This window comes from Girardinichthys multiradiatus, chromosome 22, assembly GCF_021462225.1.
Source record: "Girardinichthys multiradiatus isolate DD_20200921_A chromosome 22, DD_fGirMul_XY1, whole genome shotgun sequence".
Lineage (NCBI taxonomy): Eukaryota > Metazoa > Chordata > Actinopteri > Cyprinodontiformes > Goodeidae > Girardinichthys > Girardinichthys multiradiatus.
Genome location: NC_061814.1, coordinates 40,905,933 through 40,933,915, shown reverse-complemented (window position 1 = coordinate 40,933,915; position 27,983 = coordinate 40,905,933). Strand labels below are relative to the sequence as shown.

The 27,983-nt window shown below is 42.9% G+C and overlaps 1 protein-coding gene across 2 annotated transcripts; it reads right to left on the bottom strand.

The window, feature by feature from the left end:
• Nucleotides 1-18: 18 nt before the first annotated feature.
• Nucleotides 19-26,694, bottom strand: inpp5f (inositol polyphosphate-5-phosphatase F). 2 transcript variants are annotated; one of them, XM_047352420.1, is made up of 20 exons: nt 25,511-26,694; nt 22,712-22,792; nt 17,237-17,373; nt 15,858-15,986; nt 15,551-15,736; nt 15,418-15,474; nt 15,058-15,256; nt 13,620-13,799; nt 13,305-13,372; nt 11,793-11,917; nt 11,625-11,702; nt 8,053-8,173; nt 5,003-5,131; nt 4,710-4,827; nt 4,432-4,630; nt 2,995-3,066; nt 2,842-2,915; nt 2,534-2,662; nt 2,367-2,454; nt 19-1,503 (listed from the first exon to the last, which is right to left on the bottom strand). In XM_047352420.1, the coding sequence occupies exons 1-20, from the start codon at nt 25,605-25,607 to the stop codon at nt 342-344; spliced, it is 3,429 nt and encodes a 1,142-aa protein (XP_047208376.1). In that variant the 5' UTR covers nt 25,608-26,694; the 3' UTR covers nt 19-341. The 2 variants fall into 2 exon arrangements, with proteins under 2 accessions (XP_047208376.1, XP_047208377.1); XM_047352421.1 differs by having other exon boundaries at nt 15,551-15,718.
• Between the last annotated feature and the right edge of the window lie 1,289 nt (nt 26,695-27,983).

Here is a 27,983-nt window from a genome sequence, read left to right as displayed (position 1 = left end):
ATTGACCATTAAACCACATAAGAGAGGACATATATTAATATTATTCAGTGTGCAATGCAGCGTGGCAAAAAAAGACAAAACAATCAGCGCTCAAACAAAAAAAGGGGGAAATCCAAACTTGTGTGCCTGTAAACATGTTGGCTGTGATGATGGGAGTAGAGGATGTGTTTCTCTGCTCTGAACAAGAGTCTCGGTTGACGTAGGAAGGCTCATTTAAAGGTGCATCTAAGAGCACATATATTGGCCTATTAATGACACTCTGTGCAAGCTTCTGCTGAGGCTACCACATGGGAAGTTTCAAGATCACGAATGACTATAAAATCCTGCTACAAGGAAAAGCACTAGATCTGAATAATCCTCGTCTGGCATTGTGTAAACATTGCCTTTAGCTCGCTCTCCTGGGCCTCGTTTACAGAGTCTGGCTCTGGGCTTTTCTGTACCTTCGCCACGGCGTAGTTGATGCCCTGGGTGAGTCCTGCCTGGGTGAGGCTGGCCACCTGGACCATGGAACTCTTGATCTTGGCAAAAGGGGACACCACGCGGTTGCCGTTGCTGTCGGCTGGCGAGGGCCCGAGGCTGCCCTCCATCAGCGAACTCGGACTCTTCTGGGAGCCTCCAGAGACCGCAGAGCTGGGCCTCTGGACAGAGAGGAGGTTGGATCTGGAGGTAGAGGTTTGGACGTCTAACTGGGAAGGTCTCGGCAGCTGAGTCTTCTGGTGCTGATTCTGCAGCTCAGAGCCCGGCTGATGCTGTGAGTCTGCAGGGGCTTTCTTTTGCATGGGCACTGCAGGGTTGGCTGGAGGGACACCAGCTGGTGGCAGCTCTCCAAATACCTCAACAGGTATGGTCTGTGCATCCTGGACAAACTGGTGGCAGTAGGCGTCGATGGGTGTACCAAAGTCAATCAGCAGGGCTTCCTCAGCCAATGAGGCGGCTCCAGGTGATTTATCGTTCATTTCAGACAGGCCTTCCTGTCTTTCTCCGCAGCCGGTGACATGGATCATAGACGGGATGTTGAGCTCCACGCTGCCGATGGACTGAGAGCGGCTGCCCAGTCGCGAGTTTGAAGCTACAATGCCACAGCTGGGCAGAACATAGTCCACTTTTTCAAAGGACCCAGAGCATGGATGCTCAGGGTCGGAATTATACGAGTCCGAATCCGAGTCGTGTTCGTAGTGCTTGTCACCCATGTCTTTGAGGGCTCCTGAGGTGGGCTTGCTATCCGACGTCTCCAGGCTGCTGTCTGACTTCCACAGGTTGACATGCATGGTCGGTTTGAGGAAGTTCACGGTCACGTCTGGTTTGGAGAAGTTTCCCAGCTTGCCGAGTGGCTTAAAGGGGCCGATGTTTACGTTTGTCTTGGTTTGCTTCACCTTCTGGTTCAGAGAGGAGAACTTGTTGAGGAGAAAACTTTTGCCCTGCGCAAGACCCGAGCTCCCAGGAACCTGACCAGCAGGTTTGTTCTGGATCCCCATAATGTCCTCCTGAGGCTTACTCTGCCGCCTGGAACAGATACAGAAACACATCGGTGATCCACAGCTCTGGCAGCAGCTCTGTTGTCGAATTAGCAAGATGGGAAACATTTAAAGTGCCTTGGAAAAAAAATGTAATAACTATCTTATAGACCAAAACCAAGTAGCAAATAATTATCTAGTAGAAGGAGAAATAAATGGTTTTCATTTTTTCTTTAGAAACTGTGGAATCATGCTGTGGGAATACCCCTAAATAAAGTCCTAAAGGGGCAAGATGAGCAATATTCACAGAAGCAGCCAAGTGGTCCATGGTAACTCTGAAGGAGCTGCAGAGATCCACAGCTCAGGTGGGAAAATATGTCCACAGGACAACCTTTAGTCGTGCACCCCCCAAACCTGGCCTTTATAGAAGAGTGACAAGAAGAAAGCCAGTGTTGAAAGAAGGCCATAAGAAGTCCTGCTTGCAGTTTGCCAAAAGCCATGTAGGAGACAGCAAACATAGAAGAAGGATGGTGGCAGCATCATGCTGTGGGAATAATTTTCTTCAGCAGGGACAGGAAAGCTGGGGGAAGATGGAGTTAAGAGGGGCAATACTGGAAGAAAACCTACTGGAGGCAAAAAGGACTGCAGATTGAGGGGAAGGTCCACCATCCAGCAGTAGAAGGGGCCTAAACATACAGCCAGAGCTACAATGAACGGCTGCAGACCACAGCAGATTCATACGTCCAGATACATCCATCCAATCTGACCGAGTTATCCATTTCCTTCTACTTTATAATCACACTGCGCTTTTTACCAATAAAATACACTGTGTCTGTTTGTAACACAGCAAAATGTGAAGGAACTATTATAGATACTTTTTCCTTGTATTAATATTTACAAATTAGTACTCGCCTCTCAAGCTTCTTTTCCACCACAAGCAGGTCCAACCCCGTGGACTGTTTCGTTATGCGGAGCATCTCAGCTATGCACTGCAGCGTATCTGAAAAATATCACAACACAAGTCATCAGAGGTCAGCCATGTTTATTGCTGGAGAAAATCAAACTGGTTGTTGTGTTACCCTTTCCATCGTCCTCTGGATTCCGCGTTGCCGCTCTCAGGGTGTGGAAGTAGCCACTAGTTTCCTGATTCCTGTAGTGCAAACGCATACAGCAGAACTTGGGCTTCCCGAACAGAGTGGGCTCCGGACCTGCAAGCCAACACACAATCGCAATAACACCCATTTTTTACTACTCTGCAGTTATTTCATGAATCATATTCAGTGAGGATTTTTGCTAACAGGTTTCTGAGAAGCTGTAAGCACTTTCAGGAAGTGTTGAGTGACTCAGTGAGTGTGCAAGAACTTCTCCTTTGGGTTTAACTCCTCACCAATTTCAATCTTTTCCAAACCCTCCAAGTTCAGACGCTGGTATTGGTTGACTTTATCTGCCTCGTCATCATAGCTGAAACAAAATAACGGGAGGTGTAAGTCACTCTATACGGCACACACAAAATAAAATATGGAATTTAGATCAGACTTACTAAGCAATGTAGTAGGCTTTATCTGACAGGAGCAGCAGCACATCCACATCTTTGTTGGTTGCATCAATGAGGCTGGAGGATAAAAAAAGACTAACTGAGCTCTTTCTCCGTGTAGCACATGCAAACACAAGCATTAATCTCTTTTCACAAAGTTTTTTTTAAATGCCATGGATGTGCTTTTCCACCAAATGTTCTAGTGCTCAGCAGGGGTTGGCAGTACAACTTGTTCTTAACTGGTTCTGCTTTTCCTCAACCCTAAAGCCAAGTTACAGCTATGTCATTACGTCATTATAACTGATTCGTATTTCATTCTTGGTTCTTGCATTTTTGAGCCATCTGAAATTCATGGCAAAAGTTTTGAGCTGATCCAATTCTGGTGCCGAACTTCCCAATCCAAAACATCATGCTTGGGTATCATAACTATTCCTATTTGATCCATAGGCATTCCCATTTGTTCTTGACCCAATCAGGGATTTGTGAAGCACCGTCTCGACCACTCAGGTCTCCCTAAAACTGTGAAAATCTCTCTTCTGCCCTTGAAAAAAATATCAAAATAAGAAATAAGGAATATAGTAAAAATAAAGTAAAAGAAAACAAAATTTTAAAATAAATAATATAAAACAAAGTCAAATTTAAGGTTTTTATTACATTTTATGTCCAAAAACAAGCACTGTATTTACATTTTATTGGTTATTCACTGCTGTTAGACCCCCATCACTTTTTTATTATATCTTGATGAAAATTCCAACGAATTGTAACAAATTCAAATGTACTTGTAACTGATTCTTAGATGCATCTGGCCTGTTGTTAACCGGCTTCTAACATTGCAGGAGTTCATTTCTTGGTCCATCTGTCCTTGCATCCATCAATCTGTCCATAAACCATCGATTCATCCGTTTGTCCTGCCATACATCTACTAGCCTGACCATCCATCCATCTATCCGTCCTTTCCTAAAGTCTGCAGGTATAGTCTTTTGCAGGTTGCATATTTAAAGCCAGACCCATGTGGAAATATTTGCCATAAATTGATATAGAACGTTTCTATTCAATTCTATTATTACTGTTACTGTTATTATTGATTTTAACACCAAGAAATGACTGAAAGCATCTGGGAGAGGGAGTCAAGAAAACCTTGAAATGAACGTGTAAAAATCACGTTATGAATCATGTAAATAGACCTTATAAATAGTGTAGTGACAACTTAATTTGATTTGATTAATCTTAATTTTCATAAACCAAAACATTTTAATTCCTTGTTTTGATATTTAATTGGAAATATTTCCTCCTTCAGTTACATCTGATACATTTAGACTGGATATTGACTTTCTAATATATTAATCTAGATTAATTTAGCTCCTCACTGCTACATCCATCGATCCGTGAACCCGTCAGGTTGGTTAATCAGCAGAAGCTCCTGCAGGAGAACTGACGACTAACCTCATGTCACAGTTGATGAGAGCCCACCCTCCATGAAACGTCTCATCGTCCAGCAGCAGAAGCTGCATGTAGGTCTGCAACAGAAGGCTGACCTGCTCCTGGGCTCCTCTTTGGCTCTCCTTTTCTTTTTCCTCGTGCTCCTTCTCCTTACTGAAGATGGAGTAGAGGTCCTCCGTCACAGGCAAACCCATCATCAGATCTGCAGGGAGGCGCAGATTAATCAAATGCACAGAACTCCAATGCAATAGTTTTCATTGCATCAGTCTGACTTCCCATACCAATGACTGCTTGTCTGTAGGCGTCTCTGAAACGGTTCAGATAGTAGCGGTTGGCAGAGTTCACGCCATCTTTCATCACACCGGCCAGCTTCCTCTCCCCTGTCCTCGTGAAGTCTCCCTAAACCAGAACAAACCGCCAGTTGTTCATTCTCTACACTTGTGACAGAAAAGCTTGTGAAGACAACGGCGATATAACCTTTACTCAGTTGTTTCAAAGGCTTCAGAATCACTCCTGAAAAGAAATAATTTCACCGAACTGAAAAGAAAACTAGTGAACTTGGAAATGATGCTACCTTGAGGGCTGCTGTTCCTGCGTACTGTTTGCTGATGGTGTCTCCGTTGTTGGCCCACATGACCTGATAAATCTTGTAGCATTTGAGAGGCAGAGGCTGCTCTGGAGGCATCACACCAAGCTTTTTCAGCTGCAGGGAGAACAGAGGATCGAGGTGATCACACGAGAAAACTAGCTTTAAAGGGCATATTTCATGATTTTTACACGTTTTCACCTCCACTGAGTTCAGGCATGGAGCAGATTATATTCTTATACAACTTTATGACAAAAGTTGATAAACATGTAAAAACAATCAAGTCGAGCATGCAGCTGAAAGTTGCTGAAGAAGGAAGACAGGATTCAGGCATAGATGCAAAACACAATGAAAGTATCGACAGAAACTCAGTTTAATGTGACCTCGTATGATGTAGTGGTAGGCAGATTAATACAAATAACAGGATCGATACCAAGTCGATATTGGATCAATACTAGCGTGGCGAGATCGATACTCTAGCTTCAGATTCTCTTCTATATGTGCAGCAAATTCTTCAGAGTTCAGTCGAGTGCATCTTCTCTCCATCTGTGCAAACAGCACCTCTCTCTGCCCCTCCCTGCTCTGCCAGGAAAGCACTGACAGCAGGCCAGGATGGCGGAGAGAAAGAAGCGCTTTGTGGACGTTATTCACTGCAGCTGATAAGGACACTGCCACATATGATGAGTGCAGGACAGTCATTCACCACTGTGGGAACACCACCAGAAACATAAAAACCAGTTCATCCTCGAGAGAACTGGAGGAGGAGGAGGGAGATTCCCAAACCAGACCCCGACACAGAGAAAGAGGTCTTTGGATTTTCAGGCAAAAATCAGGGATATCCAGGCTATCTCCAGCATAAAGAAATGTTTTCCACAGTGTAATTTATGATCAGAGATACAATGTTAGCAAACTGTTATCAATTATTATCATATATTCAATCTCAAACTGAACTCAAGAATATACCCCTACATAAAGATATCAAATATGAATATGGCTGAATATAATAAGCATTTTGTGTTAACTCTTGAAGGAAATTTAGTATTCCTATTCAGGCTACATGCAGATTAGTTACAGACTTAATTATCTTAATAATTTTGTTATTTCACCAGGATAATTCACAAAGAGTCATGGATAAAGGAATTATTTTAGTATTTTTAAACTGTTACATTTTTAAATATTGTTGTAGTTAGTTAATAAAAACATGTTTATGTCCATAAAATCTTTGTCCTTTGTTTTGTCATAAAAATAATCAACTACCTAAAACAAAATCACAAAATGAATCATTACTAATTATCATTATCGGTATTTGTATCGGCGATACTACCCCACCCCAAATACGATGAACATCCACTCTGGGCAGTGAGGAGGAGGAAGTTGGAAAAAATGCATCAATAGCATGGAGACCTAACAGACTGGGAGCCAACCAGTTGAAACCTGCCCAACATGGAAGCTCAGCTGTAGCAGACGAGGTGGAAGCTGTGAATGAACAGCAGCAGACAGGCCTAACTAAATGGAAAACAGTGATTACTTTGTAGTTTCTTTTATTGCTGTGTCATTTAAATATGAATACAAACATGTGGAGAAGGGCCTCAACAGCCCAACTGTTTCTCTCATCCTTTCCTTCAGGTTGAGAATCTGGGTTTGATTCTCGACGGCACTGAATTAGCTCAATCACAACACAATACGGTCCATCTTCGTCATATTAATCGTCTATGCTAATTCCGTGTAACAAACTACACCTTGCCTGTTTACTTCCTGGTTACCATAGGGAACTGAGATACCAACCAGTCTGCACCAGTTCTCTATAACCCACTTCCTGTGTTCTGACCACCTAAAAATAAAATGCATCTGCTAAGCTCAGCAGCCTGCAGTCAGCTGCATCACAGAGGTGCTGGTTGTAGTTTAAAATATTCCAAACAGAAAGAAATGTTGTTGCCCACGGCCAAAATTGAATAGATTAAAAAATAATCTAAAAGGAGGAACTCAGGAAAATCTCATAAAAATAAACACAACTCAGACCGAAAAGAAAAATAAAACAATTAAATGTTGCTTACTGAACATAAGATCTCTCTCTTCAAAGACTTTGCTAGTTAGTGACCTGATTTGTGACAATCAGATTGATTTATTTTGCCTCACAGAAACCTGGCTGCAGCAAGAGGATTATGTTACTATAAATGAGTCAACTCCTACTAATTATTTAAATTTTCACATTCCTCGATATACTGGGCGAGGAGGAGGAGTAGCAACCATCTTTCAGTCCGATTTATTGATTAGTCCCAGACCAATCAATAGCTACAACTCTTTTGAATATTTAATCCTTAGTTTTCCTCATCCTGGTTCCGCTGGAGGTTTCTTCCTGTTAAAAGGGAGTTTTTCCTCTCCACTGTCGCTACATGCATGCTCAGTATGAGGGATTGCTGCAAAGTCAACACCAGTGACTGTCCACTGTCTCTACATGCTCATCCAGGAGGAGTGAATGCTGCAAGTCACTGACTGGATGTAATCTGCTGGGTTTCCTTAGATAGAAAAACTTTTTATCCAATTTGAATAAAAAGCTAACTCTGACTGAACTGTTCAATGTTAGGATTAATAGGAATGTATGTACCTGACTGTTGTGAAGAGCCTTGAGACGACATGTGTTGTGAATTGGCTCTATATAAATAAACTGAATTGAATTGAATTGAATACTAAGCAGGAGAAAATATATTGTGGTGACTTCTAGTTGTTTTGGCGCTATAATATGATGAAATATGTCTTTTAGGGGAAAGACATTTTAACCAAAAAAGCCAACCAGATAAAAACAGGTCAAGAAAAGGACCAGTGCAGTGTGAAAATTAAAAACTGTTCATATATTTTAGTATACCAAACCCTTGAGCTTCTTGAAAAGTTATTTTATAAGCCCTAATGCTAGAGCAGTTTGGTTTACTTAGTGCCATGTGAGTTTTAGCAGTCCACAATGACGTTCTGACTGAAAGGTCACTGCTACAAGAACCAGGGAAAATATTAGGAGAACTTAAAAATCGTAGAAAAACTCCTACCTGCTGCTCCATCACCACTCGAGCTATGGCAGCTTGAACCACGTTGGTCCGGTCCAGACAGTCCATACAGTTGACTCTGAAGATCCCATCCTGCTTGCAGATGACTCCAGCTTGGTCCACCCTGACAGACGGAGGTACATTTTAAAAGATAAAGCAGTTATAGAAACTACATTTCTGGTGGTGCTCGCCACTGACTGCGTAGCCAACATGATGTCATCTACGTCATGACACATTAAAAACAATCAATAACAGCCCAAATATGGATTACTGTTGTCATTTTGAGCCACAATTAATTCTGGAGCAACTTTCTAAATAATCTAACCGATGAAAGACCAAGACGTTTATTTTAGGAATCATCTGAGAGCTTTATTCTGAAGGCCCAACGTAATCTGCTTTTCATCAATAGTTCAGGCCCCTCAGGGAGTTAGAAGTTTTGGATACTTTTAATTTTAAGGTGTCTTCGAGCTTTACTGAGCCGGTAACTGAGAGGCCGGCGCTGACAAATGAGGAGAGTACTCACTGGCGATAGCATTGGAGAGGCTAGTGACTATCATGCCTAGGCTCTTGCTCTCGGTGGAAGACACGCATTTTCTCTCCCTCCCTCCCTGCTGATCCCTGCTTCTGCTTTTTGTCTGTATTTTTTTCAGAGCCTCGCTTTGCATATCCTCCAAACTTTTAAATTATGGATTTGGTCAGCTGGACTCTCAACGTAATTGATAAAAAAATAATTTCCCACGGGAAGACAGGGTAAAGGAGACCCTCTTGTCCAGGCGGGACGTTCTTCTCTGGAAACACAATGGATTCTTGGCAGCAGTGGAAGATTGTGTGCCTGACTACAATGCCGGTCGCGGACGTAGAAGATATCTACATATTTAGACTTTTGATAACAGGATTTCTGCTTTTTGGAGTTGGTGGTTTCTTGGCTTATCGAATGATTAAAACGTGGGCGGCTGTTCAAAGCTTTCCAAAGCTTCCTGCGATGTTAGATGGAGTCTGTAGAGCGATCAACACTCAGACTGAAATGTTAAGAGAGCAGAATCGCAAGCTGGACACGATTCTTGAACCGGATCGCAGCCTGGAAGCGGTTGGACTCAGAGGTTAAAAGATATATTCTTGGAGAAGTTGTATGCTCCAGATCTGCGGAAAATACCAGAAATTTGGCTATTTGGATTCGCAATTGAGACATACCAGTAAAACTGTTAAGGTGGTTGGAAATTCACAACTCCCTGAACCACAACATTTATTGTTTTTCTAAATCTGGCTCCCCAATGTGGCCTTGGCAACTTCTGCTTACAGGCTATCGACAAAATATCTCCTGGATGTTATATAAACACGACGCTCTTCCTCAGCACTCCCCTACCAGCTGTGTGCTGATAGGACCATGCGGCCGATTGATAAAACTTCCACCTCTCTTCTCAAGGACAATGGCGCTTCTATCAGTGTTGACAGTCTAATTCTTGCAAAAACACTCAGACTTATATATATTATATACACTATATATATTCACACCCTCAAGATTCCACCGTACCCTTGCTGAATCTTTATTTACGTGTGTGTTGCTTACCCCTGCTGAGGTTTTTTTGTACTATTTCAGACTCTATTCTTAGCAGAATAGAGTCTGAAATATGATTTTTTTCCCTCCTATCTTACTTTACTGTGATTTCATTACTTTTCATAGATTTTACCAGCGAAAACCAAACATTATTAGTAACTTGGACTTCAGCTGCTCTTACACCAATGACCCAGCTTTCTTAATTAGATTACTTAGTTCAACTTCAGCACCAGTAAAAGCAATATATTATTAGCACCTGAAAATGTGGATTAAAGCTGTTTTGTACCAGTGACTCAGCTTCACTAGTTAGAATTCAGTGGAACGATGAGACTTCTTAGCACAAGATGCTTTCCCCTACATAGAGGACTTAATGATATAATTACCTCTTTAGAAAGGTTGGTTTAGAACCAGCTCTTACCAGTAAAACCCAAAGGATTATTAATGTTATCTGTATCATTGTAATATTGACCAGAGATTTTTAGATTTCTTAGCATTTGATTTGTTTTTCTGTGTTCTTTGTGATTGTATTGTAATTGTATGTACAGCGCTTTGAGTGTCTCGTTACTGAAAAGCGCTATATAAATAAACTTACCTTACCTTAGGCTGGTTACGAAGCTGAAGTCAGTTTCCGATTGACGCTTCTGATTCTGGAAACAGTTAAAGGGCAAGTCCACCTCATTTTTCATTACCTTGAGCATCTTTAATCTGCTCCAACCCATAAGCTACGGTACTTAAGACACTTCAAACCTGCACTGGATTGTTCTATACTAATAGTACATCATGAGCATAACTTAGAGAAAACTCAAAACAGGCTAAAAGGGGTGTGTGTTTATGGGTAGATTAGAGGTCACAATAAAAAGGCCCTAATTAAAAAAAGAAATGCTGAGTGTGTTTCACTGCCTCAGCCCTGTTTAGCTTCCTGACCTTTTCCAAACCAGTTATTGATGCCTAAATTAGCCTACATCACAAATGAAATGTTAAAAAGATTCTTCCAAATATCCTAACAGATTTATTTAATTTAGTAAGGTTTACCATTACAATTCTTGTCAATTCTGAAATGTACATGAAAAAAACTGAATCAGTCGTGAGACCAAAGGAACTGTTCAGTGGAAAACCTCGATAAAGATTTCGAGGACTACACAAAATGAGTCACAGATGTCTCTTCTTCTGTTATGTGAGAAGTACTGTAGTTTAATAGTTGGAGCAGATTAAAGATGCTGAAGGTAATGAAAATGAGGTTGAATGGCCCTTTAACCGTTTCCAGAATCAGAAGCATCAATTGGAAGCCAACTTCAGCTAGCCTCTCCAATGCTATCGCCAGTGAGTTACCGGCGCCGGCCTATCATTAATCAGATCAGTAGCTGGGTTCAGAATAGATATACCCTCCTGCAACAAGGAAGCAGCCACCGCTGGGAGCGCAATAGTCTTAATTTCAGCACCGATCCCGTGGAATAATTTCCGCCTTCTCTGGGCAGCCGGTGCAAGCGGGGGGAAGGCTGTACCTCACTTCATAAAAATCACACGGCCGTGGTTCAAAAACAGAAGGAGGTACTGGAAAACGTTTTCAACCGAGAGCAGGAGCAAGGTCTGATTTTCAAGTTCCTACTTTGATTATATTATTAGATACAATGATGTAAAAATACTTTTCAAATCCAGACTTTATGCGAAGATTCCAAGTCAAATAACATTATAGTCTCTGAGCAGAATTCTGTGTCTTTATGTTTTGAAGGGATTTACCAGAAAACAGTCATTTCTACAACAATGACACACACACCAACTGAAAGTAGACACATTTACTACAAATGTATCAAAAATGATGCATTTAAGTTTAAACTTGTTAAATTAAACAGAACAAAATCTTCTCCACTCTACCAACTACCACCCAAATTGTAAAAGCAACTTACTGAATCGCTCTCCATTTATTATTAGGGGAAGCACCAAATATTTCTATAATTAATATTAATACACCTTGCTTGCCTTTCTGTTCCTGTTAACAGCATTTGTTTCAGGCACTACTTACCAGGCCCACTTCATGTCAGTGATGATGTCAGAAATCGCATCTGTCAGTATCTGGACGTTCTCAAACTTCATTCCACGACTGACAAACAGGAAGTGAGAACACGAAGAGGAAGTGAAGGCAACGAAGAGTAAAGAATGAAGTCCATTCATGGTGCAGCGTTTCTCTTACCAGTGCTCGTGGAAGTCAAAGGAAACGTATGTGAGGTTTGGGTTGTTGTACAGCAGGACCTGCTTCAGAAACGTGTCACCAATGATCTTCTCTCGTCCATTCTGATCCACCAGGTTAATGATGACCTGCAATAATAAAACAGCTGCTGTCAAGAAGACAACTACTGGGCTGGGAAAGGATATTCGCTCCCATACAGATTTATTCTCTTTTTGCTTTTTTTTGTCACATTTTCATGTTTCTGATAATCAAACAAATTTTTATATCAAACAAAAATAACATGGATCCAAAAAAGAATTTTGCAATTGATGATTTCATTTATTAAGGGAAAAATGTTTAGCTCCATGTGGAAAAGTAGTTGCTCCCCTTGTTAAACTAATTGTGATTAACAACATATTTATTTTCACTAGCCAAACCCAGGCCTGATTACTGCCAGACATTAAGGATCAAGAAAACACCTAATAGAACCTGTGTGACTACATGAAGTAGGCTAAAAGATCCTAAAACACAACACATCATGCCTCAAGCTAAAGAAAGAAATACAAGAACAGAGGCAATAATACAAAGATAAAATGGTTGAAAAGCCATTCCTACGGCTGTTGGACTCCAGGGAACCAAAGTGAGAGCCATTATCCACAAATGGAGAAAACACGGTACAGTGGTGAACCTCCACAGGAGTGGTCAGCCTACCAAAATTACTCCAATAGAGCATCAACGACTCATCCAGGAGGTCATAAAAGACCCTAAAAACATCTGTAACCCCGTAGGGCTCATTTGCCTCAGTTTGGTCAGTGGTTCATCCAAGGGAAAGCTCCAAGGCAAAAACACAAAGACCATCTCGATGCCCTCCAAGACATGGGAAAATATTTTATGGACTGACAAGACAGAGGTCCGGTTACATCTAGAGCTGCTCAGAACCTTGCCATAATTGAGGGAACCAATTAACTGCTCTCTATCAGACATCCTAAGGAAGAATATCCGGCCATCAATTTTGGACCTTAAGCTCCAGAAGACATTGGTGTCAAGTAGTGGGATAATGATCCAAAGCACACCAGCAGGTCTACCTTTGAATGGCTTAAAAAAGCTAAACGAAGATTTTAATGTGGCCTAGTCAAATTCCAGACTTAAATACGATCGATGTATTGATGTAAAAACTGATCACCTGTCATTGACCCTGGCCACCATGGTGGGCACAGAGGTTATTCGGTTTAGGGGGCATTAATATTTTCACATCGGGCCAGATTGGTTTGGATAGCATTTTCCTTTAATAAAATTATCATTTGAAAACTGCTTTTGTATTTACTCAGCTCGTCTTTTTCTGATTATAAAATTTGCTTGATGATCTGAAACTGAAATTAAAGTAAAAGAAGAAGTCTATAAGAGGGCAAGGTTATATTTACAGATGCAGCGACAGGTGTTACATTCATCAAAATGTTGTTAAATTCAAATTAGTAACATAGAAAAAAAATCACACACACACACACACACGTCTGCATTCTGGTGAATCAAACTAACCTGCTTTGTGTAAAGCTTCAGCTGCTTCTCAAAGTGAGCAGCAAAGTATGGCATTGTGTCCTTCTGCCCTGCAACATAAGAAAAACATGTATATGATAGGACCACATAGGCCACAAAACATCATGATATCTGAAAAGTTACTGCAAAGCGGTCACATTTTCTAAAACATTTAGTTCTGCCAGAAACATCAGACGGACCTCTAGACATAGGGTCCTGATTCGGAAAATGAAGCAGATCAAATATGATCCGACTAATAAACGTGTCTTTTTAAAACAGACAAGATCTCCCTGGTTTAGATAGCACAGTTCTATTTACCTTTCTCTATGCGTGGTCGGGGGTTGTAGCGGTACCCCACCTGGCTCCAGAAGACAGGCACAGAGCCCCGGGTCTGCACGAAGGACAGCGTGTGACTGTGCACGTGGATCAGCTGCTCCGTCTCCACATAGTTCGCCACGTGGCCGTCTGTGTCTACTCCTCTGCGTTTGTAGCGCATCCCTTTAAAGATGAAGAATGCATCGGTATTATTCTCCTTATCTACGTTACAAGTTTATCACATTTCAGGAACAGCGCCCTCTAGAATTATTCCCACCCTGGTCAAGATGTAAAACACTGTAAAATAAATTCATCCTGTATTGCAGAAACGTACTCTCACGCTGATAAAAATGTTGAGAAATGACTGTTTAATTAGAAGCTCTTAGTCTTTTCTTAGTCTTCTTAGGCAGTTCACAAGGTTGGAGCACAGAAAGAGGAAGATCTGAGACCGTTCCTCTTTGCACAATCTCTCTAGAATCATCTTTCTGATCTCTTCTTTTCAGCTCAATGGGTTTTTTGACAGGACTTGGATCAGTGGACTGAGATGAACATCAAAGAATCTTGATTTTGTGTTTTGGATTATTGTCCTGCTGAAAGATCCAACTTGCAGTTTTCTTGCAGAATCTACCAGGTTTATATTTAAAATGTACAGGTATTTGTAGGAGTTCATGATGCCATGCATGCTAATGAGGTTCCAAGTGCCTCTGGAAAAGAAAGAGGCCCACAGCATCACACATCCTTAACCGTACTCAACAATGGGCATGGAGTGTTTATTTCTCTAGGGCTGCACAATTTGAGGAAAACATGTAATTGTGATAATATTGCTGAATATTTTCATAATGATATTGATTCACTAACATCAATAACGTCATTTTTTTTACTTCATCACAGTGTGCCCTGCACTCTTTGTGAGCTTTATCCACTACAAACATATATCCACAGTGTTGATGTGAGGGAAAGTCCATCCAACAGGCCAGATACATTGTGTTTTTGTCATGTAGAATTTGCATGGAAATATATCCAACCAACGCAGGATACAATTCCGGCTCTATTTCCACATAGTCATTCTTTGTTTCACTTCAGATCCACCTGGAATGTTTGTTAAAAGGTCTTGGTGACCCCAGGATCCTAGTCTTTGCTGCAGTTTTCTAAGCAAGAGATTGGAGATATGTTTTTACCTTCCTTAGCATCCTCCTCACTATCTGTAGTATCAAGAAAAACTCGGGTCCCGTCCAATAAACGTGCCACTTGTCATTTTGTTTTGCATTTTCTTACTGCAGAATAATTTTTCCCACACTGAATAAAGGCAATCAAATTAAAAGTTGGATTTTTCTAAATATATGAAATACGACATTTTACTGCTGCAATGAAAAATAAGACAACACGGTGCATTAACTCAACGAGCTCCAGGGTTCAGGTAGGACTTATTGTGCACGCCCACCTGCACGGTGGCGGCTTCGTCTGGAGATCAGCGCCACAGTGAAGCGAGGGTGGACGTCATCGACACAGGTGATCTCCTTCGGTGGGGTCTCCGGGCTGCTCCGTTCGTCATCAGACGTCTCGTTGTAGTTCACCACCAGCTCCTCCACCTGGACAAAGCCTTGGATGATCGGGATTACCCAGAAGTCAACCTCTGGGACCTGGATCATTTGGAAAGGTACAGAAGACAGCACGACATAGAAATTCTGTTTTTTTTAGGTTAAGACCTAAAAACATTCAAACTAAAGAAGATTTCGTTCCTAATCACAACTTTACTGATGTCAATTACAAGCAAAAACCCAACAAACAATTAATTTCTTACCTGAAGATCAATAAGATCTTGGATCATGTGTTTGTTCCAGAAGAAACGGTCATCCACCTGGATAAAGAGAAGCGACAGTCAGTTAAAGTGAAAAAGGATTTATACAAATTATGAAGTGATGTTTCTCTCCCACCTGTTTCCACAGAGGTAAGCTGGACTTCTCTGCGTCTCCCTGCCGCTGCACACTGTTTGTCAGGTCATAGGTCATGCTGTAGTAGAAGGAGTCCGAGTCCATGAATATCTTGTAGAGCTCGTCTAACAGCCGCCTCTCCAGACGCTCCTTCTCTTTGTTTTCTTTAACCTGGAATGCAGGGGAATACTGAATGGGACGAGCGGGGAGAGGAAACAGCAGGACGTTTGAGAAGGAGTTGGAAAACAACGAGAGGCCTCAGATGGCCTTTAAAGGTCAGAATATAAAGGTCAGAATGTAAGAAAACTACCTTTTTCTTGATGGGGACGGACACGTTGGATTTTATCTGACTCAGAGTCTTCATCAAGAACTTCGATTCATCTGGAGACTGGGCCAGTTTCTCTGGTTTGTCGATTCCAAAATGATGCTTCTTGCAAAGCTGTAAGGAATTAATTAAACACACATTTTCACATCTAAAGCACGAAAAGAGTCATCAGCTCAGAGAATTTGGTACAATCTGTCTGCAAACTACAGCTAAGGGGGAAATAGCATTACTCGCTAACGTTTTTCACATTTTCTCACATTAAAACCACAAATCTCAATGTTTGCAGGATTTTATGTCACAGACCAACAGAGTGGAGCATAATTCTGAAGTGGAAGGAAAATTATACATGGTTAAAAAATGTTGCAGCAGACCTTCTTCAACATGTTTGCTGTGGTCCCACATGGCTGGTCCTTTCTCAACACTCGCTTTCTTCTCGCCACTACTCCATAAAGGATATATCGGTAGCAAGCACAGCTAATTACTGTCCTGTCAACAGATTCTCCCACCTGAGCTGTGGCTCTCTGCAATTCCTCCAGAGTTACCATGAGCGCTGTGGCTGCATCTCTTATTGATGCTCTCCTTGCTTTGGCTGTCAGTTTATATGTTAGGGTGGGGTTGCAAACATGGTTTACTCGTTCCAACGCTCAGACATGTCCAAAGCTTGCGATATTGTTTTAGAACCTAACCGTGCTTTAAACGTCCTCCCTGACCTGCTTGCTGTGCTCTTTGGCCTTCATGGTTATTCACTAATGTTCTCTAATAAACCTCTGAGGCCAGAAAACCAAACATCACTTTTGATTTAGGTCATGATTGTGCGCTAAATTCTGTTGGTCGATCACATAAAAATCCCCATAAAGTAAAGTTAAAGTTTATGGTTGTAACAAAATGTGAAAAAGTTTAAAGGGTGGGGATATTTTTCTACCTAACATCAACATTAATCTGCAGGATTTCTACTTGCAAAAGAAGACAGACACTCACTCTGCAGTACAAGGACAAAGTACGGGACGAGATATAAAAGCCTATGCTCTACTGATCCTCCTCCTTTGTTATTACTCACTTGAAAATATTCAGTCTCACCATCCATGAAGCCTCCCTGAAAAACTGAAATCTTAACACCAATCAGCTTGTTTGTTGTCATTGTTAAATGTCATTTCACGTGTGGATTTTATTTTTAAAAACCCAGAACTAATTTTCCACCATTTTCAGCTAATCCCTTAGAGATGAATCATTCGGCGACTCATATTTGGTACTCTAATAACCGCTAAATACAAATCAAGGATTTCTACAAGAATCATTAAAATAAAGGAAATAGAAGAATGTGAAAATTAAAGAAGAAGTTTGTGAATTTCTGAACGTGTGCATACCTCCAGCTCAAGTTCCTGAGGCTCCTCGTCGGACAAGGGAATGACGGCTATTTTGGTGATCTTGTAAACCTGGTGGTTGCCTGGTAATTGGCCCACGAGCGCTTTCTGCCGGATTAATACGAGACCAAGTGGAAGGTCTGCCGAGAGGACCAAATAAAAGACATGAGAAACTGCGTCATTGATGCACAACCGCTCACAGTCAGAAAGGTGTGATGCAACCACACAGAATGGTAACTACACAGATTTTTTTAATGGGGGTTTATTATTATGCATCTGTATTTATATCATGCTGATTTGTCTATATACAGCATTTTTAAACACATATTAAAGATTAGAATAAGCCGCATCTAAACAAGATGGCGCCGCAGATGGTCGCCTCGGCGTGTTGGTGCGCATTGTTTTGTTTTGTTTTTTGCTTTAAAACGGTCTTCTGTGATGGTACCCGGAGCTCTCTCACCAGAGAAGAACTCATGAACATCAGGGCTACTACACCAGAGGAGTTATTTCCAACATTTCTACCTACTGCTCTGGAATATTTGGACATTCTGGTCAAAGGTGCGCTCACCTTTGTTCACGCGGTGAAACGCCGGAAGAGAGGGAAACGGGCTGGGGTGCTGGTACGTCTTCGCCAGCGTGGACTACGAACACCGTTACCTGGAATATTTCTCTCTAACGTGCGCTCACTTCCCAACAAAATGGAGGAACTACAACTGTTGTTGGGGAAAAACAGGGACTTTTATTCATCGGCAGTTTTGTGCTTCACGGAGACGTGGCTGTGTGGATTAATACCGGACTCTGCGCTGCAGCTGGCAGGATTCCAGCTCTACAGAGCGGACAGAGACACGGAACTCTCCGGCAAAGCGAAAGGTGGAGGAATCTGTTTTTACCTCAACAGTGGTTGGTGCAACGACGTGACAGTAATTCAGCAGCACTGTTCTCCAGACCTGGAAACCTTCATCATAAACTGTAAGCCTTTCTATTCCCCCCGTGAGTTCGCTTCGTTCATCCTGGTCGGTGTTTACATCCCGCCGCAAGCTAACGTGCAGGTCGCACAGCGCATGCTCGCCGACCAGATACTGAGTGTGGAGCGGACCAACCCGGACTCCTTAGTAATCGTCGTTGGCGACTTTAACAAAGGTAATCTGACCCACGAACTTCCCAAATACAGACAGTTTATAAAATGTCCGACCAGAGAGGACAACATTCTGGATCACTGTTACACCACCATCAGAGACGCTTATCACGCCGTCCCACGTGCTGCACTGGGCCAATCCGACCACATCATGGTCCACCTGATTCCTGCATACAGGCAGAAACTAAAGCTCTGCAAACCTGTTGTGAGGACGACAAGGAAGTGGAGCAGTGAGGCTGTGGAGAATCTCCAGGCGTGTTTAGGCTGTACAGACTGGGATGTGTTCAGGACTACTACCAACAATCTGGACGAGTACACAGAGGCTGTGACTTCCTACATCAGCTTCTGTGAGGACAGCTGTGTACCATCATGCACCAGGGTGAGTTACAACAACGACAAACCCTGGTTCACAGCTAAACTCAGAAGGTTAAGACTGGATAAGGAAGAGGCCTTCAGGAGTGGGGACAAAGACATATACAGAGAGGCAAAGTACAAGTTTGGCAAGGCAGTGAAAGAGGCCAAACGACTGTACTCTGAGAAGCTCCAAATCCAGTTCTCAGCCAACGACTCTGCGTCTGTCTGGAAAGGGCTCAAGCAAATCACCAACTACAAGCCGAAAGCCCCCCACTCCATCAACGACCGACGCCTCGCCAACGACCTGAACGAGTTCTACTGCCGCTTTGAAAGACAAAGGGACAGTCCTGCAACCATCTCCCACGATGCCCCCCAACAGCTGCAGCCACAATCCACCACCCCCACCTCCCCAACCTCAAGAGGGGCCTTGGCACCTCCAACCCCCACCAGCCCCCTACCCACGCCGAGGACGGCTCTTTCCATCCAGGAGAGGGACGTCAACAAACTCTTCAGGAGACAGAACCCCCGGAAAGCTGCTGGACCGGATTCTGTCTCACCAGCCAGCCTGAAGCACTGCGCTGATCAGCTGTCTCCAGTCTTCACAGACATTTTTAACACCTCACTGGAGACATGTCATGTGCCAGCCTGCTTCAAGTCCTCCACCATCGTCCCTGTTCCCAAGAAGCCAAGGACCACAGGGCTTAATGACTTCAGACCCGTCGCCCTGACCTCTGTGGTGATGAAGTCCTTTGAGCGCCTTGTGCTCTCACACCTAAAAGACATCACCGACCCCCTCCTGGACCCCCTGCAGTTTGCCTACAGAGCCAACAGGTCTGTAGATGATGCAGTCAACCTAGCCCTTCACTTCATCCTCCGGCACCTGGACTCCACAGGAACCTATGCCAGGATCCTGTTTGTGGATTTCAGCTCTGCCTTCAACACCATCGTCCCAGCTCTGCTCCAGGAGAAGCTCTCCCAGCTGAGTGTGCCCGACTCCACCTGCAGGTGGATCACTGACTTCCTGTCTGACAGGAAGCAGCGCGTGAGGCTGGGGAAGCACGTCTCTGACTCCCTGACCATCAGCACCGGTTCCCCCCAAGGCTGTGTTCTCTCTCCTCTGCTCTTCTCCCTGTACACCAACAGCTGCACCTCCAGTCACCAGTCTGTCAAGCTTCTGAAGTTTGCGGACGACACCACCCTGATCGGACTCATCTCTGATGGTGACGAGTCCGCGTACAGATGGGAAGTCGACCATCTGTTGGACTGGTGCAGCCAGAACAGCCTTGAGCTCAACGCTCTAAAGACAGTGGAGATGGTTGTGAACTTCAGGCAGAACCCAGCCCCACCTGCCCCCATCACCCTCTGTGACTCCACAATTGACACTGTGGAATCTTTCCGCTTCCTGGGAACCATCATCTCCCAGGATCTCAAGTGGGAGCCAAACATCAGCTCCCTCATCAAGAAAGCCCAGCAGAGGATGTTCTTCCTGCGGCAGCTGAAGAAATTCAACCTGCCAAAGACTATGATGGTGCACTTCTACACAGCCATCATTGAGTCCATCCTCACCTCCTCCATCACCATCTGGTACGCCGCTGCTACAGCCAAGGATAAGGGCAGGCTGCAGCGTGTCATTCGGTCTGCTGAGAAGGTGATTGGCTGCAGTCTACTGTCGCTCCAGGAACTGTACACCTCCAGGACCCTGAAGCGGGCAGGGAAGATTCTGGCTGATCCCTCCCACCCCGGTCACAGACTCTTTGAGACTCTCCCCTCTGGCAGGAGGCTGCGGTCCATCCGGACCAAAACCTCACGCCACAAGAACAGTTTTTTCCCATCTGCCACCAGCCTGGTTAACAAAGCCCGGAAACCACACTGACATTCCCCCTTTCCCCCACACCCCCCCTTTTTTTGCTGACAGGACACCTGTAACCTGCAACTCTATGCGTTACATTAACGCTCAGCTTGGACTCCTGCTTACTTGCACAATGATCACCTGCACTGTTGTATTGCTCTTGCATCTTATACTGCTCTATATTTACTCTCACTCACTTAAAACTGTGCACTTATATTTATATTATATTGTAGATATGTTTGTACTGTTTAATTTGTACTGTATTGCACCGACTACGCCAAAACAAATTCCTTGTATGTCCAAAAACGTACTTGGCAATAAAGCTTTTCTGATTCTGATTCTGATTCTGATCATCTTCAACTGCAGAAGCAGGACCTCACACTTCAACACTGTGGAAGAAAATCCAACCTTTACCTTGCTTTCACTTGTTGAGTGGAAAAAATCCATGGTAATTAATTATTGCTTTTAACCAAATAATTCCTGTAAAGTTAATTTAATGCAAGCATTTTGTGACTTCTTGTATTCAACTTATTTTACAAGCAGGTGAGAGATGCAAGGCTGGGGCAGTGTTGCCCTGCAGCAGGAAGGTCCCGGGTTCCAATCTAGGCCTCGGCTGGCTCTGGGTGCTCCGGCTTCCCCCACACCCAAAAAACAGTCCAAAAACAGGTTAAATTGACCTTAGGTTTGAGTACCGGTATGTGCATGCATGGTTCTTTGACCTGTGCATTTCTGTGTTGACCACCTAGCTGTGGGGTAACCCGACTCTTGCCCCAATGACTGCTGGAGATGGACACTGATCATGACAGATAAGCAGGTGGAGGCAATGGATGCATGGAACTGAGATCGGGTCTACGAATGTTTTAATTGTAATCTTCTTGCTTCAGTGGGGTTTAAACAGGGAATGACACAGAAGCCAATTTCTTTAAGCCACTCTTCAAAATGGGAAAGGAAAGAGAACATGCCATTTGAGTCAGGCAGATGTGTGATGAACTACATCATTTTGAAAATGGCTTCAATGAAACAGCGTATTGCAACGTTTCCATATCTACAGTCAGAAGAGGGCGGCACAATTAATCAAACATTTATTGCTATTACAATATCACTGTATGCAATATCAACAATGTCGTAATGCTGGAATCATATGGCACTATGCATGCATGCTTTTAATGCAGCAGAAAATGCTTTAAGAGAGGACTGAGATGTTCTAGTAAACTACATTATTATTATTATTATTATTATTATTATTATGCATCTCGGTTGTTTAGCCAGATACAAACTGAGTAAAAGCATGTTGCTGGGATCTTATCTTCGTTTGCAAAGAGCCCAAAACAGAAAGAAAAACATCAACACCGTTTAGTGAAGGATTAGCTTATGTTGCAAGTTATCATTGCATTGCACAATTCACCAATATGGTTGCATTTTTTCCTGGTATTGTGCAGCCTTAAGTCAGAGCGATAATTAAAACGTTTGAAAAAAGCTGCATGAAGACCAAGGTTGGGTTCACGGAGTCTCCATAACAACCATTAGGCACCATCACAAACATAAACGTGTAGTTTGCTAAACGCTACTGAAACGCTGGGCTTTAGTTAAATTAAACTAGGACTGAGCTTTTTATGGTGGTGGAACTGTGATGCTGTGGGCCTGTTTGTCTTCCCAAGTCCCTAGGATCCTTGTTGGATTGCATAACATTATAAACTCTGCAAGAAAACTAAAAACGCGTCGTCACTGGGTTTTTCGGGAGGATAAAGATCCAAAAATAAATGAAACCTGTGGATGAGTATTCACAAGATTAACACGATTGGTATAAAAGATTTATTAGTTTTAAAGATTTTTGCACATCTTTACCGAGGATGCCAATCAGTTTGGAGGAAGATGTACATTAGAATAATATATTTGGTCGTGTGAATTTTAACAATATTGAGTATTTATTTATCAAACGTTGAACTGTAAGATCTGAACATGGCTCACTCATCTCTGAAAGTACGCCAACACATCTTTTCCACACCTTTACTTTTGAGAAACAAACATGCCAAATACTGGTGACACGTGTCCAGCACACACATATGGAAAAATACAGGCAAGAACCTGTCTGCTGTGTAAAAGGAACAGACCAAAAACAGCTGAAATGGTTTCCACCTACCAGTGTGAAGCTGGATCTTTCCAATGATGCCTTCCACCAGGCCCATACACACCGGGTTCCAGGCTAACAACAGGTCTGTCGCTGAAAACAGACGTCCGTTAGAAGCTGATCCAAAACTGACAAGCAGCACATGATACAAAGAGTTATTCAGATGTCTCTGGAGATGTCTGAGCGCGAGAACCTTTCATGACAACAATAGCTGGAGAGTTACACAGAAAAACAGAAAGTACTTCAATCAGTCGTGGTTTTAAACCAGGATAAACAGAAACAAGAAGAGTTGGTCTACATATTCCAGATGGAGTAAACAAGGTAACAAGTTTTCATAAGGATCGTATTTATTCCAAAAATATGTGGAAAAAAAGCTTCAAAACTAAAAGTAAAACTAAAAGAAACTGTCATTTAATGTAAGACAGCAGCCGAAGTTTCATTTTCTACAAGTATGGAGACAGTTGTGGGAATTCTTAACAGGAAAACAAACTGAATTCTCCACATTAGTAATGGAGTCTGATTAGAGCATGGCAAATTGGCAAAAGATGGAGGGTGTGGCTATGGGTGGAGAACATTTAGGCAGCCTAAAACAATGACTCTTCCTGTTCCACGTGCTGGAGAACTAAATGTACAGAGGAGCCGGCTGACGGGGCCCCATGCCTGGGTGGGTAGAGTTAAGAGGGGAAGACCTGCAGAAAAGTGAAAAGAAATTTACCAAACGTCCTCCTGGAAAGTTTAATATCGTGGAAATCCCTTCTCGGTTTGTGCTGAGCGAAGTGGAGTGGAAACTCAGCGAGGAGTGGAAACCCTTTTTCCAATTAAATAATGAAACAGCGGTGCAACCAAAGCCCGGTTCAGGCCGGCTGCACAGCTGACACACGGGATCATGTGCTGGGCCTTCTGGTGAATTTTTCTTCCAGTTCAGCAATTCTGCTGCTGCAGCTGCAGCAACTAGGAATATGTAACTCCCATAAATCCAGACGGCCAAAAGTGCCACAACTAGATAAATGAATAAGATATTAAATATTTTTACAAATGTTATTGTTAAAATTGGAAATATTTAATAATCGTAAGTATTTAAATGTGCAAATAATTAAAAATTCATGAATAAATTTAAAGTGTATTTATTAAAAGTAAAAATAAATACTGTGTTATTTAATTATTTGATTGATCCTGATCTGCACCAAACCGTGAAATAATTTAAGCTTTTTGCTGCGGCTCATCAGACCCTGACTGACGAGCCGCTGCTCCACCAGCAATCTAACGAAATACTGACAGCAAGAAATGTTAAAAGGTCAAATAAAACAGGAGATAAATACATCTCATAAATAAATAATGTCCAAATAATATATGGTTTTGTTACTACCATATATCATTATTTAATGTTGAGCTGCTTATCAAATAAACCACAGCATTTGACTGGTTAATCAGCACAGGGAGTCAGTCTCAAACCAATTATATTGACAGGGACAGCGGTGGGATTGTCTGAGATGGCCGGGTTGGTACAGGCTGTACTGCAGGTGTATGAACGGTAGGACTGGACTACCACAAGTCTGTCTGTCTGGAAATAATCTGACGGTAGTGGCGGTTGATGCAGCAGTTCTGCAGGACTCATAGTTGGGACCGGACCATACGGTGTTTATGGCAACCTGGACTCGTAATGTTAGTGGAAGAGCTTTTGGATAATGAAATCCGACCATTCCAGTCTGGCCTGGTCCTCTTGAAGAAACACTCCGTGTGTTTTATTGTTGCCGAACTGTCCATGCAGGGTTCTCACGTAGGGTGTCTAGGATAGTCCTGCAGCTGAACAGAATACAGGTAAACGCCTCGGATGGAGGAGGATCCAGGTCCCTTTCTTAGCACCATTTCATACCCAGACTTATTCTGGATCTAATCATCTAGCTTTTCATGTTGCCTTTGGAGTAATGGCTTCTTTATGTTGATACAGGGCTCGTTTTACTGGGAATCATGTTAGTCTCCTACCAGCTTCAGCCAGCATCTTCACAAAGCCTTCTGCTCTTGTTCTGGGGTGGATTCGCACATTTCGCACCAAAACACGCTGACCTCCGGGTTACAGAACCCATCTCCTTCCCCGCTAGGATGACGGCTTCATCATGTCTTGCCTGATTTCTATTTTTTGATGCCGTCTCACAAGGAAAAAGTGTGTTAGAGGTGTTGCCTTAAAATACATCCACATATGTGTCCCCATTTAACTGAAACATTGTAAATTCGGTTGTCAGAAACTTACAAATAAATGGCATCATCACCTAGGCTTTGAAAGCTGAGTAATCTTAGTGTGTGCAAACTCCTGAAATCTCCCTCTCATTTCCCTGGCATTTAGAGCATTCAAATAATTTTGGCCACCTCCTAAAGAGAAAGAAATTGTCTAATATAAAATGTGTTTTGTCCAAATTAGGAAGCTGTACGTTCAGTAAAAGGTGGTTGTCCTACTCCTGCACATTCCTGCACGGTGTTTTATTTAAATTCAACCTTCTGTCTGAAACCTGAGAAGCAGGCTGACAACTTTGGAGTCTGTCTGGGGTGTTGGCACTCCCGGAATAACAGCCATAGAGATGATTTACAGTAGAGGCGCGTCCAAAGAACACAATCCCTTCATTTAAAACGGCGTGTTTGATTTTAATGAACAGATCAGTGAGTCTGATCTGATCTGATGGTAAGGATCAGGTTTCAGAGGAGAGGAGAGCGGGAAAGAGAAACGTGCAGAGAACAGGAGGACTGGTGATAAAATCCATCTGTAGCTATATGAAGCAGACATTTTAGTTTCCAGAAGCAGCTGTTATTAGTACCTACCGGGTCTGACAGCCATGCTCCCGTCCTTCCTGCTGCACCACAGAGCACGGTCCCCGCTCTGAAGAATGTACTCGTCTTTAGCCTGAAACAGCTCCATTTTTTACTCCCCTTTTTCCTCTCACACAACTCCCCCGGTGCCTGAATGTGTCTCCGGGACCCGGTGCAGTTCTTCCCCGTCTCGGAGGTTAACACCGGAGCTAGCCTGGCCGCGATTAGCTCGAGTTTTTTTTCTTTTTCTTTCTCCTTTCAACCGCTGTCCGCTGCGGAGAGACGGTGGCTAGCTGCGCCCACAGCAACCAGCAGCCGGATCCGTGTCGGACTTGGTTGTTCCACCTCTACATGCTGATAGTCCAAGTTCCCGATAACAGCAGGAGGAGCGGCACCCTTCCCACAGTCATCCCGGGCAGCGTGAAGGCTTGGCACTCATCAATGAGTGGAGGAACTGTCGCTGTTCAGGACGTAACCGACGTTTCCTGATCCAAACAACAACACGTGACCCGACGTCATCATCGCCGCACAGGTACTTGGAGGAAGCTGATGGAGGGCCGGGAGGCTTCAGTTTTCTACATCATAACTATTCACTCCGGGTGTGATTGATTTTAAAACGTTTCAACCTCAGCCTGAAGTTTTATAATGAACGTTCCCAATGGGATGCATTTACAGTGGCGCAACAAGAGGGGGGCCAGGTGGGGCGATGGGCACCCAGGTAAATGTGCCTGCATATGAGATTAAACTACACATGGACAGACTCTGTTTTAACAAAATCAAATGGATGCGGCTTTTTTCTAGGGAAGCCTATTTCAGCCACTTGAAAGTAAAAAAAATGACACATGGTATCTCATAATTATGGCATTAAATCGCAAAAATGATGACATACCAAGTGTATTTTTCTACTTTCAAGTGGCAGAAATGGGTTTACATACTTTTCAGATTTTTTTGTAACAACTGTTTCAAAACCATGCATCATTTTCTTTTCACTTCACATTTTTATTGTACTTTTTGTTGGTCTATCACAGGGGGCTGCAACCCCACAAGTGACTTTTAGACCCTCCATGTGGTTCTTAATCATTTTGGACAAAAAAGATAAACAGAGCAATGTTTTACAATTTAAAAGTAATAAAAATGCTTGTTTTACCTGCGAGCATGCGCTGTGCTCCTCTCATCAAGAAAGCCCAGCAGAGGATGTTCTTCCTGCGGCAGCTGAAGAAATTCAACCTGCCAAAGACTATGATGGTGCACTTCTACACAGCCATCATTGAGTCCATCCTCACCTCCTCCATCACCATCTGGTACGCCGCTGCTACAGCCAAGGATAAGGGCAGGCTGCAGCGTGTCATTCGGTCTGCTGAGAAGGTGATTTGCTGCAGTCTACTGTCGCTCCAGGAACTGTACACCTCCAGGACCCTGAAGCGGGCAGGAAGATTCTGGCTGATCCCTCCCACCCCGGTCACAGACTCTTTGAGACTCTCCCCTCTGGCAGGAGGCTGCGGTCCATCCGGACCAAAACCTCACGCCACAAGAACAGTTTTTTCCCATCTGCCACCAGCCTTGTTAACAAAGCCCGGAAACCACCCTGACACTCTCCCTTTCCCCCACACCCCCCTTTTTTTGCTGACAGGACACCTGTAACCTGCAACTCTATGCGTTACATTAACGCTCAGCTTGGACTCCTGCCATACTTGCACAATGATCACCTGCACTGTTGTGTTGCTCTCGCATCTTTTACTGCTCTATATTTACCCTCACTCACTCAAAACTGTGCACATATATTTATATTATATGTTTATACTGTTTAATTTGTATTGTATTGCACCGACTACGCCAAAACAAATTTCTTGTATGTCCAAAAACGTACTTGGCAATAAAGCTTTTCTGATTTTTCTCTGTGTTTTCATGCTACATTTACAGAGCTACACTAATACAGTAATTGTTTTTTGTGAAGTCTTTTTCCTGCCATCAGGTCATAAGCCATGTGCTTTCTGAACATCAGTGGAGATACTTAACATTCCCATTAAGCTTTTAAAGCCATTGTTTCAGTTATGATGTAGAGATTCAAATGTTCTGAGCTCTTTCCCACTATGTGTCAGGACAGCCACATTTATTTTATATGAATCTAAGAAAGCAAAGAACAATTGTCATTGAGAAGCAACATTATTTATTTATGCGTGCATGTCATTTCTCTTCTGATTCCACTTCCTGACCTTCCCTAAATGTGCCAACAGCAACAATAAAATTCCTGAACTTTCTTTTTTGACTTTTCCCAAATCTAACCTCAAATGTACAAAAACACAACAAAATTCCACACAAACATTTTATCATTATGCATTAAACATGAAGCTGGAACATAAAAAAAAATAAGTACACCGCAGTTTGTACAGTAACCGTTAGATGTAACAACTTAAAGTAGTATTTCCTGTCTGATTTTATCAGACTCTCACATTGCTGTGGGTGGATTTTGCCCCACCCTCTTCAC